Raw genomic sequence first — 17,225 nt, 5'->3', positions numbered from 1 at the left:
TCGACTCACATACTTTTATTAATATGTTATCCTAATTGATATAACGACATTATTCGGTTGTCACTTGCTAATTAGTGAAGTAATTTTCTCTTTATCCTTATGAACTTGTTAAAACGTTGGTGATATAGTTCGTGTTGTTCGATTGCTCTCTGGGAGTTAGTTGCCACACTTACAACTTCTATTTTTTTAAATATTTAAATAATCAATGAAAAAAAATCAACTTTAAGTTCTAATTGTAGTCGGGCGGTAGTGTTTACAACTGCTAATCTGAAAGTCTCAAGTTCGAATCACAGGTTCGAGTCTGGTGGATCCTTGAGTCCACCAAACTCTACTAGGTACGTGACATACGTTAGGGGATGTTCATAGTGCTGACCACACTCATATGTTGAGGTTAATGAAACAGGTGTACTCTACTTCATCTGCCTTGTATGTCTTGGGCACCAACTGGAAAAGAGTATTAGGTAGAGGTAATGAGTAGAGGTGAGGTAGAGGTACTGCAGGCCTACCTTATTTTCTCTTTTTTTTAATGCGTTTGAAAGCCTATTATTAAAACCAATGGCGTCGCTAGGCTGGGTGTCGACCGGTGCGGTACCAGTGATGTCACCCCCTTCCCTCCCCCCCCCCTCCCCAGAAAAAAAGGAAAAAAAATAAAAAAAAATGAAATAAAAAAAAAATCAGATCAGCTAATCATAACAAAACTTTATATTCAGATTTTTTGATATACCTAGATGTACCTAGATCTAGATTATAACTTCCTGCTTACAAACTTTTCGGGAAATCAGCTTTGATTACGATCATATTTTCTGTGTAAACAGATTTGAATGTAGAACCTTAGTAGAGTAGTTTAACCTATAAGACTGAGAGTAGCGTGTGTGTTAGTGAGCAGAGGTTATGTAACAATTTTAAATATGTATTTTTCAGATAACTCTAAAAATAAAATTAGAAAATTGATAGAAAGGCTAGGGGGTCATTCATAAATGACGTCACGCTTTTTTTGACGATTTTTACCTCCCCCCTCCCCTCCGTCACACATCGTCACAAAAAGTCAGACCCCCTCCCTAAAATGACGTCACACCTCAGTCTACAACCCCCCTCAAAATTGCAGTTGAATTTTTCTTAAAACATCGATATTTTTTCCAAAATCGTGTCTAACTCTGTCAAAATCGAGTATTTTGATCAATTCCTATTTAAAAAGTGCTCTAAAACGCAAAATAATGTTTAAAATTCGTTTTCTAACATTGCTTTTTTATAATGCAAAAGTGTGACGTCGCACCATCTGAACCCCCCCTCCCCCTCATCACACACCGTCACAAAATTATGGACCCCCCTCCCCCCTACGAGTGTGACGTCATTTATGGACGACCCCTAATGATTTTAGGTGTGGCCAGTATTTTCATTACCGTGTAATTAAATCGTTATTTAATTTTTATTTAATAAAAACATTGCACGCACTATAACACTAATTACAACACCCCACGCCAAACCACAACCGTAGTCACAGCTTATCCCCCGAACTGTAAAAATATCATTGGCGTGTTACATCAAAACATCAAAACGGATTTTCAAGTTGTGAGAAAAAGAAGTACCGATAATTATAAATAGGCCTTTCATGGAATTACAGGTATTTTGGGCTAACTATTTTTAGTTCAAGCTCATGTTCCCTATTACATTTAAAGAACAGGTAAATTACCAACTTTCAAAACGAAATTCATGTGGACCCTGATATGCTTTAAATGATTAAAACACGACATTATAGTAACAAGCTGTAAGAAGTAAGTAATCTAAGTATAACTACCGTCAACCCATTCCTGTTTAGTACATGGTTATCTACTATCTAGTCAAGGGTCACTGATATGTTTCTTGTTTATGTTTAATGGTGGAAAATTGTTTTAGTCAGTCACGAATATTTTTACAGTCAGCCAATAATATTTTTAATAACTCTTTATAAAAAGTTCCCTTCTTGCGTTGCTAAACAATTCAACCATATTCGTTGTTAATGTTCTACGTTTTCCTTTTATAAGCAAGCTAGATAGATGGCATAAGACAATGTTTTAATACATTAGTTATACGTGTGTCTATGTGTTATATATATATATGCCTACAATTTTATATATATATATATATATATATATATATATATATATATATATATATATATATATATATATATATATATATATATATATATATATAAATATATATACATATATATATATATATATATATATATATATATATATATATATATATATATATATATATATATATATATATATATACAGTGGCGTAGCGAGGTCGGGTGTCACTCGGTGCGGCACTTAATGGTGTCACCCCCAGAGGCGTAGCGACCCTTCCCGGGGACAAACTTTCAAATTTTCGATTTCCACCCCCCCCCCCCCCTCAAACTTTCGATTTGCACCCCCCCTTCAAGTTTTCGATTTGCCAACCCCCCTCAAGTTTTTCTCTATATATTTTGCTATTTTTTTGCCTTGGTTTCACCCCCCTAAATGGTGTCAGCCGGTGCGGTCGGCACCCCCCGACCCCCCCCCCTCTCGCTACGCCCCTGTATATATATATATATATATATATATATATATATATATATATATATATATATATATATATATATATATATATATATATATATATATATATATATATATATATATATATATATATATATAATTAAATTAAATAGGTTACTAACTTTTCTTATCAACTATTAATTTAAAATTATTTTCAATTTATTAGATGTTTCTTTTTTTTATTAGCTTAATTTAATCTAAAAACTGATTATATTACCAAAATATGGTTGTATCAATCTATACAATCAATGTGTATACTGATTTCAGTCTTGCAAGGGGAACAAAAATGCCAACCATATCTATAAAATTGGGAACAGCACTGTTCTTCCTACACTGCTGCAACTTGCTGTCTGCCATTGTTTCTGGAATCTCCCCCCACCACGAGTCTGACCAAAGCTTTGGCACCTGTGATCCGGACGTTCCCTCCAGGGCGCTGCCTAAGAAGGTCACACTTCGAGTTCTAACCCCGACCGCGGTCAAGTGCCCGGCGGGGGAGTTTCTGGACACCGTGACATCACAGTGCCAGACATGTGGGGAGGGATACTTCATGACAGCCATGATGGCGGCGAGTGGTCAACACACAGAATGTGAAAAGTGTTACCAGCTCGACACAATTGTAAGTTCTTGATTTGTTCTAACTCTGATTGTAAGTTCTTGATTTGTTCTAACTCTGTAAGTTCTAGATTTGCTCCAACTGTTATTGTAAGTTCTAGATTTTTTCTAACTCTGATTGTATGTTCTTGATTTGTTCTAACTCTGATTGTAAGTTCTAGATTTGTTCTAACTCTGATTGTAAGTTTTAGATTTGTTCTAACTCTGATTGTAAGTTCTAGATTTGTTCTAACTCTGATTGTAAGTTCTAGATTTGTTCTAACTCTGATTGTAAGTTCTAGATTTGTTCTAACTCTGATTGTAAGTTCTTGATTTGTTCTAACTATGATTGGAGGTTACTGATTTGTTGTAAAAGAATTCAAGCAAGTTTATTAGACCATTTCCCATCAGAATGAACGAGTTGTAAAACCACTTTAATTTTACCATTTCCCATCAGAATGAACCAGTTGTGAAACCACTGTTTTCCCATTTCCCACCAGAATGAACGACTGGTGACACCCTGTAACTCCACACGGGACGCGGAGATTCTCTGTACCGACGGATTCTACCGCCACAAGACTGAGGACGGTAAATGCTACTTCGAGTGTCTGGCCTGCTCACTGTGTGGCGTTGGGGAAAGTTTGGGCCTCAACTACCCGGCACGACCGTGCGCCGGGTACACAGACGTGAAGTGTTGTCGACACGCAGATGACGTCATAGGGGAAGATGGGACGTGTGTCAGAGCGGAGCAAACACTCAACAGTACTCACGAAGAAATCACTAAATTGCCTGATATTTTATTATATGTAGGAAACACCATCACTGAACCTCCTAAAGGGGCAGCTAAAGAAACGCCAAAAAATGAAGTTTCGGCACCAAAAGCCTCTGCATGTATAGTAGGCTTTCTTATTGTATTCACATCTTTACATCATATTTGATGTGTCGTGTACATTCGCTGGCACTAGAATAGGTTCTGCTGGACAGACCTATAAGGAGATCAGTTGGTTGTGTAATATCTAGCTTATTCAAAATGTATGTTTAATATTTATACACTGATATAAATAAATCCTGCATGCAAATTTTATTATCATCAACTAAATTTTAACATACGTGACTTAAAAAATAAACATTCGTTTTTATGATCTCAAATATAGAAATCACACGAGTGTATGTGATAGTTTTATTTTTAAGATACACGGGTAGTTTTAATTTTAAGATAAATGAACAGTTTTATTGTTAAGATAAATGGGTAGTTTTATTGTTAAGATGAATGAACAGTTTTATTGTTAAGATAAATGAACAGTTTTATTGTTAAGATAAATGGGAAGTTTTATTGTTAAGATAAATGAACAGTTTTATTGTTAAGATAAATGAACAGTTTTATTGTTAAGATAAATGAATAGTTTTATTGTTAAGATAAATGGGTAGTTTTATTGTTAAGATAAATGGATAGTTTTATTCTTTATATAGACGGATATTTTTATTGTTAAGATAAATGGATAAATGTATTGTTTAGATACATGGATAGTTTTATTGTTAATGTAAAGTTTTTTTTTTAAGATAAATTGATAGCTTTATTGATAAAATAAAATAAAACAGCTCTTTTCTTAAGATATTTGGATAGTTTTATTAGTAAGATAAATGGATAGTTTTATTGTTTAGATAGTTGGATAGTTTTATTTTTTCAGCAAAAACAATGATAATTTATAAGCATTCCATGTTATATGAAAACGGTACCACTCTGTTAATCTAATTAATATTTTGCGTTATTATTTTTCAGCAATTTCAAAGAACAAAATCAATATAATTGAAAAAATTAAAACAAACATAACTTAAATTAAATTGTAAGATTTTACTTCAGAGCCAGATTAATTAATCTATGAAATTGAGATACGCTACATCATATATGCCTACATTTTAAAAATATAAAAAAACAGCAATATAAATTGAGGAATGAATTTTTTAATGCTTATTTTAATCTATATCATTGTTTTTAAAAGGCCGTTAGTTTATGGTAAGAAGTATCGAATACAATTTTAAAAATGTTCCAATGAATTGATTTCTATCAATTTTACTAGGAAGGTTTGCTATTTATGTTTAGAACAAGTTCGGAAAAAATCTTGCGGATTCTGTTAACAAATCCTTTAATGAAAATTCAATTTATTAGGTTTCTTAAAATTATAGTGAGTTTAGGTTTTATAGAAAATATTGCATTTTGATACTTATTTTTTTTTACTTTTATATTATAAATGTACACATATTTACCTCAAATAAAGTTGCTTTCCATGGGTACGCTAAGAAAGATTTACATAATCGGTGCTTATTGATTTAAGATGAATTTATTCAGCCCAGTTTTTGAACGTTTCCGCTTCACTTTTAGCAGTGCACCTTTTGATATTCAGATATGAATTGTATTGCATGTGCTTAAAACATTGATCGAAAACAAAATGCCATTGTATTTTATTTGTTAGTGTACATGTTTAGCGCTTTGTTGCTCATTTATTAGGCTCGTAATTAAAATTAATGTCATCCTTGTGTTTTATAAAACATAATATATGCCAAATGATTTTAGAGGCTGCATAATTTCTGAGCTCAATTTTTTTTTTTGTGATTCATTTGTTAAAGAATGTAGTTAGAGTATGGATTTAAAAAGTATAATTCGTTTTTTCAAAGAATGTAGTTAGAATAAGGATTTTAAAAGTATGATTCGTTTTTTTAAAGAATGAGTTAGAGAATGGGTTAAAAATAGTGTTATTCGTTCTTTAAAGAATGTAGTTAGAGAATGGGTTAAATTCTAGTCGGGACTTTAGGGTGGGTTTTACTTCTGTGTTCGAGACAAGTATTATTTCTATATCACACAGTGTGTGCAATTTTCTGTTACTGGTAAATTTCGATCTAATTCTATATTAACTTAACGCTGGTTAGCGTATCGAAGATGTATTGAAATACCTTTGAGGCATTAGTTTTATATTCCAATATTTCAATATTTTTCTTTGCTTGCATTTTGAAAAGATTATTATACTACCATGGTATATTTTTATGTTTCGAAACAACTTTTTTGTACGTTTTGAAACAACTGTTGTTGTATGGTTAGAGAAATGTGTGTTACGTCATAGCAACTTTTAATTTTGTCTTACCTATTAAATAGCTATTGTGTGATAATTTAAAATCTTGTACTGTCCATTATCATTTAGCAGATAATATCAATAACTAACGATCGTGTTGTATTGCATCGATCATTTATCTTGAGACTGGTAGGCTTACCTGTGGTTGTGCTGGATAGGGGTTGTGTTAGGCGCGGTTGTGTAAGATGTGGTTGTGTAAGATGTGGTTGTGTAAGATGTGGTTGTGTAAGATGTGGTTGTGTAAGATGTGGTTGTGCTAGATGTGGTTGTGTTAGGCGTGGTTGTGTAAGAAATGGTAGTGTAAGAAATGGTAGTGTAAGATATGGTTGTGTAAGATATGGTTGTGTAAGATATGGTTGTGTAAGAAGTGGTTAGGTTAAGTGTGGTTTAACACTTTCAAATCCTTTTTAATTGTATAGCTCTATATCCTGTGCTTATCTGTTGCTTTATATGGAAAATAAAATTTGTTAGAATAGTTCAATTAGCTACTGCTTATTATACTTTTTTCCACGTATAAATGTGTGCTTCAAGTTTCTAAACTGACAATGCTGTCAAAAGCTATACAAGAACGTGCCAGTAGACCTCTAGGAATCTCATACTCGACTCATTAAGATCCGTTAAAGAAAAGCCAAATGAGAACATGCAAAGCATCGTCAAGGGAAAGAAACTCAGAATAAATGGACACATGACACGATCCAATGGCCTATAAAAAACAATCACGCAGGACATGTGAGTGCTTTAGTGTTTTTGAAAAGCTGTTTTATTTGATTTCGGCCGTAAATTTTCTTAACTTCGATACGGTCAAAAAAATCTGAAATATCAAAGCTTTATATGTAATGGCTTCTCGTGTTATGTTTATTTTTATGTCTTTTCGTATTTATATTATTAATTTTAAATACATTTCCTTTTTATACTATGTCATCCTTTAGTATGTATTTAAAAAAATTAAGAGAAGTAATTGCTATTTAAATGTTTAGTACAAAATCTATTAAAAGGAGCTTATGAGCACTCTTGTTTGACTATTTAAAAAAGGGAAATAAGTCATGGAAGTGGTTTAAACGTTTGCCTTCTTTCACAATGGTTTAAAGCAGGGGTCTCCAAACTTTTCAGTCCGAGGGCCGCATTAACTATCAAATTTCAGTTTGGGGGCCAGTTAGTTCCTGACATGTCTTTGGTTTTTCTGGTCAAAGTTCCTCAGCCATTACCAACAGACGTTTTTTCCGTGGACAAAAAGATCTCCGCGGGCCGGATGAGAGGACATCGCGGGCCGCATTCGGCCCGCGGGCCGTAGTTTGGAGACCCCTGGTTTAAAGCAAAGGGAAAAAGAATAATTATACAAGAGCGTGGGATGGTGTCTATAGAATAAGATAATCTAACCACAGCTACAGTATTCTTTTAACAAAACAACCATCAAGTCAAAAATAAAAGAAAATTAAGATTTCTTAACTAAAAAAATGGATTATGGTCGGCGTGGGCATTGCGGGGTCTGGCGGCACTGTAGAATTGTATTCCTAATTTGAAGTAAAACTACAAACACAATGGAAACGGCTGCACAGATAACAGATGTACAAGATAACTGAGAGTTTACATTTTTTATAAGGGGATATAACTAGACTAGGCTTATTGGGTCGATTATTTTAATAGAGTTACTTCGCTTTGCATGAAAAAAATGCTTCCGTAAACTGTTTAGGGTAAACATGCTAACAGTTAGGGGTTCTATTTAAATGACGCCAAAATAATAGGGGGGGGGGCAGAAGCGTAGCGACCGATTCCGGCGCCCGTGTAGAAACATCCATTTTGCGCCCCACACGCTCATATATATATATATATATATATATATATATATATATATATATATATATATATATATATATATATATATATATATATATATATATATATATATATATATATATATATATATATATATATATATATATATATATATATATATTTATTTATTTATTTATTTATTTATTTATTTATTTATTTATTTATTTATTTATTTATTTATATATTGTTATTCAAGTTAGTGAACCCCCCCCCCCCCCCCACCCTCTTGGAAAGGTAGGTGGCGCTTTTAACCAGTCACTATCCTTAAATGTTTCTATTGTGGTGCCTCACAATTGTTGTACAAATGTATATATAATTCAACACCCCTACTTAAAATCAGTTTTTTTCAACCCTTTTTGACGCCCCCTTAGCGGTTGGCGCCCGGGGCGGCCGCCCCACCCGCCCTCCCCTAGCTACGCCACTGGGAGGGGGGGGTGGCGATATATGACAATGGAGAGGAGACAGGTTCAGAAAGCGTGACGCCAGACTTTTTAAAAATTATTTTTAATAATATTTTTAATGCTAGGTCATTTATCATTTTGTAAATCGTTATGTAAATGTATCAATATACGTAATTTTCACCCAGCTCAATGATTTCAATATTTTAGAAAACAAACCCCATTTAAGAACACTGTAATGTTAATGGATCTGTAATCAAAAGCGTGACGGGTATTTGCGACATATTGTGACGCAGAAACTATCAGACAGAGGTAAAAATCTACTGTTTCTGTGGCAACGTTTCTTCCAAGCATCTCTTCATGGGAGGGGGGGGGGCGAAGAAAGTCTTTAGGCAATATGTACTTTTACCAATGCCCCCCCCCCCCCCGGGAGAAAAAGAAACACTGTTACGTTTGCTTAAAAGCATGAACATCTGCAAAAGTTGCTGTTATACCTGTTGACTATTTACTTTGTTTGATTAGCCGCCCTTTTATTGACCTTACTGTTCGTAAAAACTGCACAGATTCTCCTCTAGCAGAGTTTCTTCCAGCCCCCCCCCCCCCCCGAAAAAATTCTACCTCCCCCCCCCCCCCCCGAACGAAATGAAATTTATATAATTTATATAGAAAATATGTACTTTTAACAGTGTCAGTCCCCCCCCCCCCTCCCGAAGAAAGTCTACCGCCCCCCCCCCCTCCCGAAAATTTCAAGTGCCCCCCCCCCCCCCCCCGGAGAAAAAGTCTGGAAGAAACACTGTCCTCTAGTGATCTTAGACCCTATAGCGGAGTTTTTTTTTCTAGAAATGTATAGTATACATGTCGCAAGTGTAAACGTGGTATTAATTAGGCCAATCAGTAGAAGTGTTTAGTGCGCTTTCGTTTTTGTAACTCTTTGCTACGAGAGGCTGGTTAGACCGAGCGATTTCCTGGAAAAAGAGAACTCTAAATCTAGATCTAGATCTAGATCTAGATCTAGGTTCTAGATCTACCATTACAGTACGGCAGTAGGTGAGTAAGGTTACAGTGATGATAACTTATTCTGAATCTTGATCTAGATCTAGAATCTACATTCTACATCTCGATTTACCTTAGGCCTAAAATATTCATATTGTCATTAATAATTAGATCTAATTAATTAATAATTAATTAAGGTAGACTCTGTCACTCTAGGTCTAATCCTAATCACTAGATCTACTAGATCTAAATCTAGATTCTAGATCTAGAATATAGATCTAGATATCTAGATCTAGATTTCTAGATCTAGATTCTAGTAGGCCTAAGTCTGAGGGCCTAACTGGCCTAAGTCAAGTAATGGGTAAACCTCCATTTTAGCGTAATTTATTCTCCGTTGCTTGTTTACCTCCAGTTGAGCGTATTTTATTATAATAACCGAAACACACCAAAACATTAGAAAAACACGATTTATTTTTTGTATTGTATTTCTGTTTTCACAAATGAATAAAATGAATGTTTAAAAAAGACGACTTATTTATTTGTATTGTATTTTTGTTTTAATAAATGAATAAAAAACAACAAAGAGACTGACTGAAGTGATTTGTTTGCTGGTTACAAAAATAGAGATGCACACTTTGTACAATTAAGTGTTCCAATTTCAACTAAACTGAATAAAAGTATTAAAAATTAAAAGGCACAATGATGCTGCCGAAAGTGGGCCGAGGGGGGGGGGGGTGGAATTTGGTGAGGGATTGCTTGGAGTGTTAGAGAAAGTGTGACAACTCACGTTGTCATTTAAAAAAAAAATGTTAGAGGTCGTCCATAAATGACGTCACACTCGTAGGGGGGGGTCTTGCTTTTTGTGACGACACGCTTTTTTTACGAGTTTTACCTCCCCCCTCCCCTCCGTTACACGTCGTCACAAAAAGTCAGACTTCCCCCTAAAATGACGTCACACCTCAGCCGACAACCCCCCCCCCCCCCCTCAAAATTTCTGTTGAATTTTTCTTAAAACATCGATAATTTTTCCAAAATCTTGTCAGAACTCTGTCAACATAGAGTATTTTGATCAATTCATATTACAATTTATAAAAACCGTTTTCTAAAACGCGAAATAACGGCTAAATCTTGTTTTTCTAACATTGCTTTTTTATAATGCAAAAAAGGGACGTCACACCATCTGAAACCCCCACCCCCTCCCCCTCATCACACACCGTCACAAAATTGCTGACCCCCCTCTCCCTTACGAGTGTGACGTCATTTATGGACGACCCCTCATCAATTTTTTTTTTTTAAAGTCAGAAATTTACTCATACAAAAAAAGGAAGGATGGTAGATTTACTATGAATTTAAATAACATACAACTCTATAGTAAAATATTTTTTTCAGTTTTAGCAAAACTGTCAAATTAAAAAACACAGAGTTGGTACATTTATTGCATAAATACAAAAATATAAAACAGAATGATTAACAGTGTATCAGTTTCACCATGAGACAAATGCCTTTTTTAAAAAGTACAATACAAATAAACAAGTCGTGTTTTTTAAATATTCATTTTTATTCATTTGCTAAAACAAAAATACAATACAAAAAAATAAATCGTGTTTTCCTAATGTTTTGGCGTGTTTCGGTTGTTATAATAAAATACGCTCAACTGGAGGTGAACAAGCAACGGAGAATAAAATACGCTGAAATGGAGTTTTACCCAAGTAATGTAATAACAATAAGGCAAGAGTAAAACTCCATTTTAGCCATATTTTTATTATTTTATTCTTCGCTTGTCGTTTACCTCCAGACAGGCTCCAGTTGAGCGTATTTTATTATAATAACCAAAACACACCGAAACATTAGGAAAACACGATTTATTTATTTGTATTGTATTTTTGTTTTAACAAATGAATAAAATGAATATTTAAAAAACATGACTTGTTTATTTGTATTGTATTTTTTTAAAGGCATTTGTCTCATGGTGAAACTGATACACTGTTAATTATTCTGTATTATGTTTTTGTATTTATGCAATAAATGTACAAACTCTGTGTTTTTTAATTTGAAAATTTTGCCAAAACTGAAAAAAATATTTTTACTAGATCTATAGTTTGTATGTTATTTAAATTCATAGTAAATCTACCATCCTTCCCAATATTTTGATATATGTATCAAGTATGATTTTTTGTATGAGTAAATTTCTGACTTTTAAAAAAAATTGATGTGGGGTCGTCCATAAATGACGTCACACTCGTAAGGGAGAGGGGGTCCGCAATTTTGTGATGGTGTGTGATGAGGGGGAGGGGGTGGGGTTTCAGATTGTGTGACGTCACTTTTTTTAATTATAAAAAAGCATTACTAGAAAAACGAGTTTTAGCCGTTATTTCGCGTTTTAGAAAACGGTTTTAATAAATTGTAATACGAATTGATCAAAATACTCTATGTTGACAGAGTTCTGACAAGATTTTGGAAAAAAATATCGATGTTTTAAGAAAAATTCAACATAAATTTTGAGGGAGGGGGGGTTGTAGGCTGAGGTGTGACGTATGAAATCAGTGTTTAAGTTTAAGGGGTCATCCAATAATGACGTCACGCTTTTTGGACAATTTTTATCTCCCCACTCCCCTCCGTCACAAAAAGCAAGACCCCCACCCCCTAGAATGACTTAGCACCATCTGAACCCTCCCCCCCCTCCCCTCATCACACACCGTCACAAAATTACGGACCCCTCCTCCCCCCTACGAGTGTGACGTCATTTATGGACGACCCCTAACATTATTTTTTGTTAAATGACAACGTGAGTTGTCACACTTTCCCTCACCAAATTCCACCACCCCTACCCCCGCCCCACTTTCGGCAGCATTATTATGCATTTTAATACTTTTATTCAGTTTAGTTGACATTGGAACACTTATTTGTACAAAGTGTGCATCTCTATTTTTGTAACCAACAAACAAAGCTTTTCAGTCAGTCTCTTTGTTGTTTTTATTCATTTGTTAAAACAAAAATACAATACAAATAAATAAGTCGTGTTTTTAAAACATTCATTTTATTCATTTGTGAAAACAAAAATACAATACAAATGAAATAAATCAATCGTGTTTTCCTAATGTTTTCGTGTGTTTCGGTTATTATAATAAAATACGCTCAACTGGAGGTGAACGACAAGCGTAGAATAAAATACGCTAAAATGGAGTTTTACCACAATAAGTATTGTAAGTAATGTATTAATTAAGTAATGTACAAAACGGTGACTCTTTAAGTTGAACTTTAAGTTTAACTCTTTAAGCCCGTAAGCCGTACTTATTTTCACGTTTGACCGGAATTATTTTTTTTCACTTATTTTTTTTCAGTACCCCTGCGGCTAAATGACCCATAACTTTTTACCCGTTAATTTGAACCCCACACATTATTGATAAAAATTAATCCTAATTGAATACCCTACACACTGATATAAATTTTAAGGAATTATTTATTTATTGAAGAAAGATAATTACTTAGTTTTAAAGAAGAAAAAATAAAGAGTTGATTTTTTTGTCCGAAAATTACGCCTCTGTCGGGAAAATTAATAATAAGAATTCTTTTCATGAGTTCTTAGTTCTTTGTCATAGAAAGCGAAAGTACATTCATTTTTCTAGTTTTGGTTAATTTTATAAAGCGGCGGTGTAAATATATAGACGCGGTCGCTGAATGGCATTCCGCAGTGTTAACAAATGCTATTTTTTGAGTTGTTTACAAAAAAAATTCTATAAAATACAAATTCAACCTAACGAGAAAACTACAAGAAGTAAATACAACGAAAAATGGCTGCTCTGGCGTTATCATGACCTAGACATACAATTAAAAACTTGGATTTCGAAAAACAATGAATTAAATAGAGAAAATTTTATCGAACTCTGGGAGCGTCGTTACAGTATGGCAGGCCGGCATACCGACAGCTGGGAGTGTCGTTACGATCTTAAAGAGTTAAATTTTTAAAATTATTTCACATTTTTAGGAGGATTTAGATAGATTTAGATCTATGTTTTGAAAGTTACAAAATGGGTAATCTATTCTATCGCTGTAGGTATGTAAAATTGGCCAACACTAGCGAGAGTAATTATTTCACATTTTTAAGCCCTTAACGGACGCCAGAATTATGTTCCAAGCGTGTAAAATTAGTAAAAAATTATTTGTGCTGAATTTCTCTCATTCACAATTATTCATTATACTAATACTATACTCAACTGACACTGAATAAAAAAAAAAGTGAATTTGAGGTAGATCTATATAAATATAGTATATAGTTGTTTTGAAATTTGGACACATTTTTATGCTAGTTATGGTATGTCGCGATTCACAAACATCAGACAACTAAGCAGCAGTTGTTTGATTTTGGAGTTCTCTCCTAGAAGAGTAGCTGTCCCCAGCTAATGAGCCTCATCTGCCAGAGCGCTCGAACTCGAGGCTTTTCAGTTTAGCAGCCTTGAGCTTTACCGACTCGACCATGCCGACCCCTGTAGGCTACTTGACATTAATAAAAACTTTTTTTAAAAGTGCATTAAATTTTTTTTAAATCGATAGAAAATGTAACTTATGAAGCTTTTATAATTACTGCTAATAATTTACTAATAAGACTGCAAAAATAGTTCAAATCTTCTCTGAGAGTCCAACTAGTTTGATACGTCATTTTCATTTGGTTAGAAAAATATGTAAATAAAATGTATTGTATGGAAGTCATAATCTATATATATAATTCTCTTCTGGGAGCCGTTAGAAAATAAGCTGCAAAGCGCGCCTTACAGTCCCCTCTCTTCCTCTCTATCGCTACCAAACTCCCCCCCCCCCACATCCCCCACCCCCTCACATGGTCTGGTGAGCTGTGGTTCACACTGTTTAAATTTTACAATCATAGAGACGGGTTTGGTGACGGCTATTAGGGGCAGAAAATTAGTTTGAAACGATTTTAAACTTAGAGGAGGTAAGTAAGAGGAGGCTGCTTTCACGTGGGGAGGGGGAAACGGGGTTTAGTGTTTTTAAGCAAATATTTTCAGTGGCAGCATTGGTACTGTCGAATTCACAAATTATAAATTACTGAAAAGTAGAAAAAACAACAACTAAATACCGGCGTATGATACACCGCGGGTCGGCTCGTTAAGTCTAATCTTGTAACATGGGATGGTCTTATCTCTTTGCAGGTAACTGGTGCTGTCTCAAAGAATTGAAAGTCAACAATGCATCAAATTTTCAGTGCTATAGTTTTGTCAGTTGTGTGCTGCGCATCATTAGCTGGAGCCCAGAGTTCAGAAGAAGGAGATTGTGATCCAGACGTGCCCTCAAGACCCTTACCTAAGCCACGTATACTGTACGCCGTATCTTCGGGAGATAAAATTTTTTGTCCTGCTGGACAATTTTGGCACGGGACCACTGGCGTGTGTGAGCCTTGCAAACCTGGACACTTTATGACAGAAGCGATGGCTCGGGAAGGAAAACATTCTCACTGCGAACAATGCTACGCTATTGATCCTGTTGTGAGTACTGCTAGATGTATTGTGCATGGTTCCCATTCAAGCTTTGTTGGTTCATAGAATAAATGAAGTAGAGTTGACCTGTTTTCTGAATGAAATACTATGATTTATGTTTTAGAATTGGGCGTAAAGTATCCTGCTGTAAAGTGGGTCAAGGATTGTCCATAAACTAGGGCATCCTGACCAAAACCACACTGCTCTACCACCACCTTCCCTCCTGTTGAGGAGTGGAACATAAAAGCCCTTGACCTTAACAAGTATTATACTACCTTAACAAATTACAAGTATGATACGACCTAAACAAGTTACAAGTATGACCTAAACAACAAGTATGATACGACCTAAAGAAAAAGTATGATATGACCTAAACAAGTATATGACCTAAACAAAAAGTATAATACAACCTAAACAAGTATAATACTGTCTAAACAAAAACAATGATACTACCTTATTAAAAAACAATGATACTACCTTATTAAAAAACAATGATACTACCTTATTAAAAAAACAAATGTACTACCTAATTAAAAAAACAATGATACTACCTAATTAAAAAAAAACAATGATACTACCTAAACTAAACCAGTAATAAAAGTAGGCCTATTTGTTAAAGGCATTGTATGATAATTAGAGCAACATTGAGGCATCTTGTTATAACTTAGAACACAATTGCAGCATACTAAGTGAGCTTGGCTTGTCTAAACTAAATGCAGAGGATAAATAAATTATCATATTTATATTATCATATTCTATATTTATTCTATGATTTTTAAATCTCACAAAGTAGTAATAATTTATTGATTAAATTTTTTCTATTTAGAATGAATATCTCAAGAATCCTTGCAATGCTACAAGGGATTCAGAGGTGTACTGCAAAGGGAGGATGTACCGTAAGAAACGTTATGATGGAAAGTGTTACTTTGATTGTGTCCCCTGCAGCCTATGTGGGGTGAGTGTAAATCTTTACTTGAATTTTGAGAAACAAACCTGTGACGGCTATAGAGACACAATATGCTGTAAACAAGACAGTGATTTTGTTGATGGAAATGGAACATGTGCGGAGAGCCAGTCAGGATCACACAGGGAAGTGAGTACTACTACACAGAAGGAGAATTTGTCACATAAAAAAGATCACTCCAACAATGAGAATGCTGCTCGTCAACCTCAGGCAACTGCACTGGTTATCTTTTCTTTGATCTTTTATTTGAAAGTTTACAATTTGTCATTTTTTTAATAATTGTTTATGTATACAACTTTGCTCAACTGTAGGTTTCTTTCTATTTATTTAATACCCCTCTCTGTTCATACATAGTGCATTATAGAAATGAAATGGTTAGGGTTTTTTAATCAGTAATTTTGGACTTCCCAAAGTCCAGGTATAGAAATTTAGGCAGCAAAATAGAAATGTTTTTGTTGAGGTAATTTTTGAAAATGTTTAAGTTTTATGAATTGGAGGGTAATTAATGCATCTGGTTTTCTAGTCCTGCGGTACCTTGACTTTCATAAAACTATTCAGCGTGTTGTGTGACAATCATTATTGTACGTGTAATTTATACATGTAGTTACATGTCGGACTATTTCGACAACGTCATAGTTTGTGGTAGGATACTACAATAGAAAAATAAAATCAGTATTAATGCATAATTTGATCAATGTTCTCATTTAAGGGATTAAAATACATTGAAGTTCATGACCATTAACAGTTTCTTATATCATTATCAGCATTGTTTCTTCCAGACTTTTTTCTCCGGAGGGGGGGGGGGGGAGAAATAAAATTTCCAGGGGGGGGGATGACGACTCACTGTTAGAAGTATATATTTTCTATATGAATTCCATTTCGTTCGGGGGGGGGGGGGGGTAGACTCTTCTGGGAAGAAACACTGTATATCAGTCAACAATATTAGTTTGGTGAATCCATTTGGCTTTCAGTGATGCCAGTTTGAATATTAGTTTGGTGAGTCCATCTAGTTTCCAGTAATGCCAGTTTGAATATTAGTTTGGTGAGTCCATCTAGTTTTCAGTAATGCCAGTTTGAATATTAGTTTGGTGAGTCCATTTGGCTTTCAGTGATGCCAGTTTGAATATTAGTTTGGTGAGTCCATTTAGTTTTCAGTAATGTCAGTTTGAATATTAGTTTGGTGAGTCCATCTAGTTTTCAGTAATGCCAGTTTCTTGTTGTGTGTGTCTGGAAGGAGGGGGGGGGGA

General features: G+C 34.4%; 2 protein-coding genes across 2 annotated transcripts; both read left to right on the top strand.

The window, feature by feature from the left end:
* The first annotated feature begins 1,689 nt into the window (after positions 1-1,689).
* On the top strand, positions 1,690-4,141 carry LOC131951508 (tumor necrosis factor receptor superfamily member 10C-like). The gene is made up of 3 exons (XM_059313901.1): positions 1,690-1,772; positions 2,853-3,201; positions 3,677-4,141. Exons 2-3 carry the CDS (start codon positions 2,872-2,874, stop codon positions 4,112-4,114), a joined length of 768 nt encoding a protein of 255 aa, XP_059169884.1. The 5' UTR covers positions 1,690-1,772; positions 2,853-2,871; the 3' UTR covers positions 4,115-4,141.
* A 5,379-nt stretch (positions 4,142-9,520) lies between these two features.
* On the top strand, positions 9,521-16,305 carry LOC131951414 (uncharacterized). The gene is made up of 3 exons (XM_059313822.1): positions 9,521-9,579; positions 14,691-15,023; positions 15,841-16,305. The coding sequence occupies exons 2-3, from the start codon at positions 14,727-14,729 to the stop codon at positions 16,252-16,254; spliced, it is 711 nt and encodes a 236-aa protein (XP_059169805.1). The 5' UTR covers positions 9,521-9,579; positions 14,691-14,726; the 3' UTR covers positions 16,255-16,305.
* The last annotated feature ends 920 nt before the right edge of the window (positions 16,306-17,225 follow it).

Source organism: Physella acuta, unplaced genomic scaffold (genome assembly GCF_028476545.2).
Source record: "Physella acuta isolate Inbredline_101_S28 unplaced genomic scaffold, ASM2847654v3 ptg000065l, whole genome shotgun sequence".
Lineage (NCBI taxonomy): Eukaryota > Metazoa > Mollusca > Gastropoda > Physidae > Physella > Physella acuta.
The sequence above is the reverse complement of the archived record's forward strand: the minus strand, read 5'-3'. Positions and strand labels throughout refer to the sequence as shown.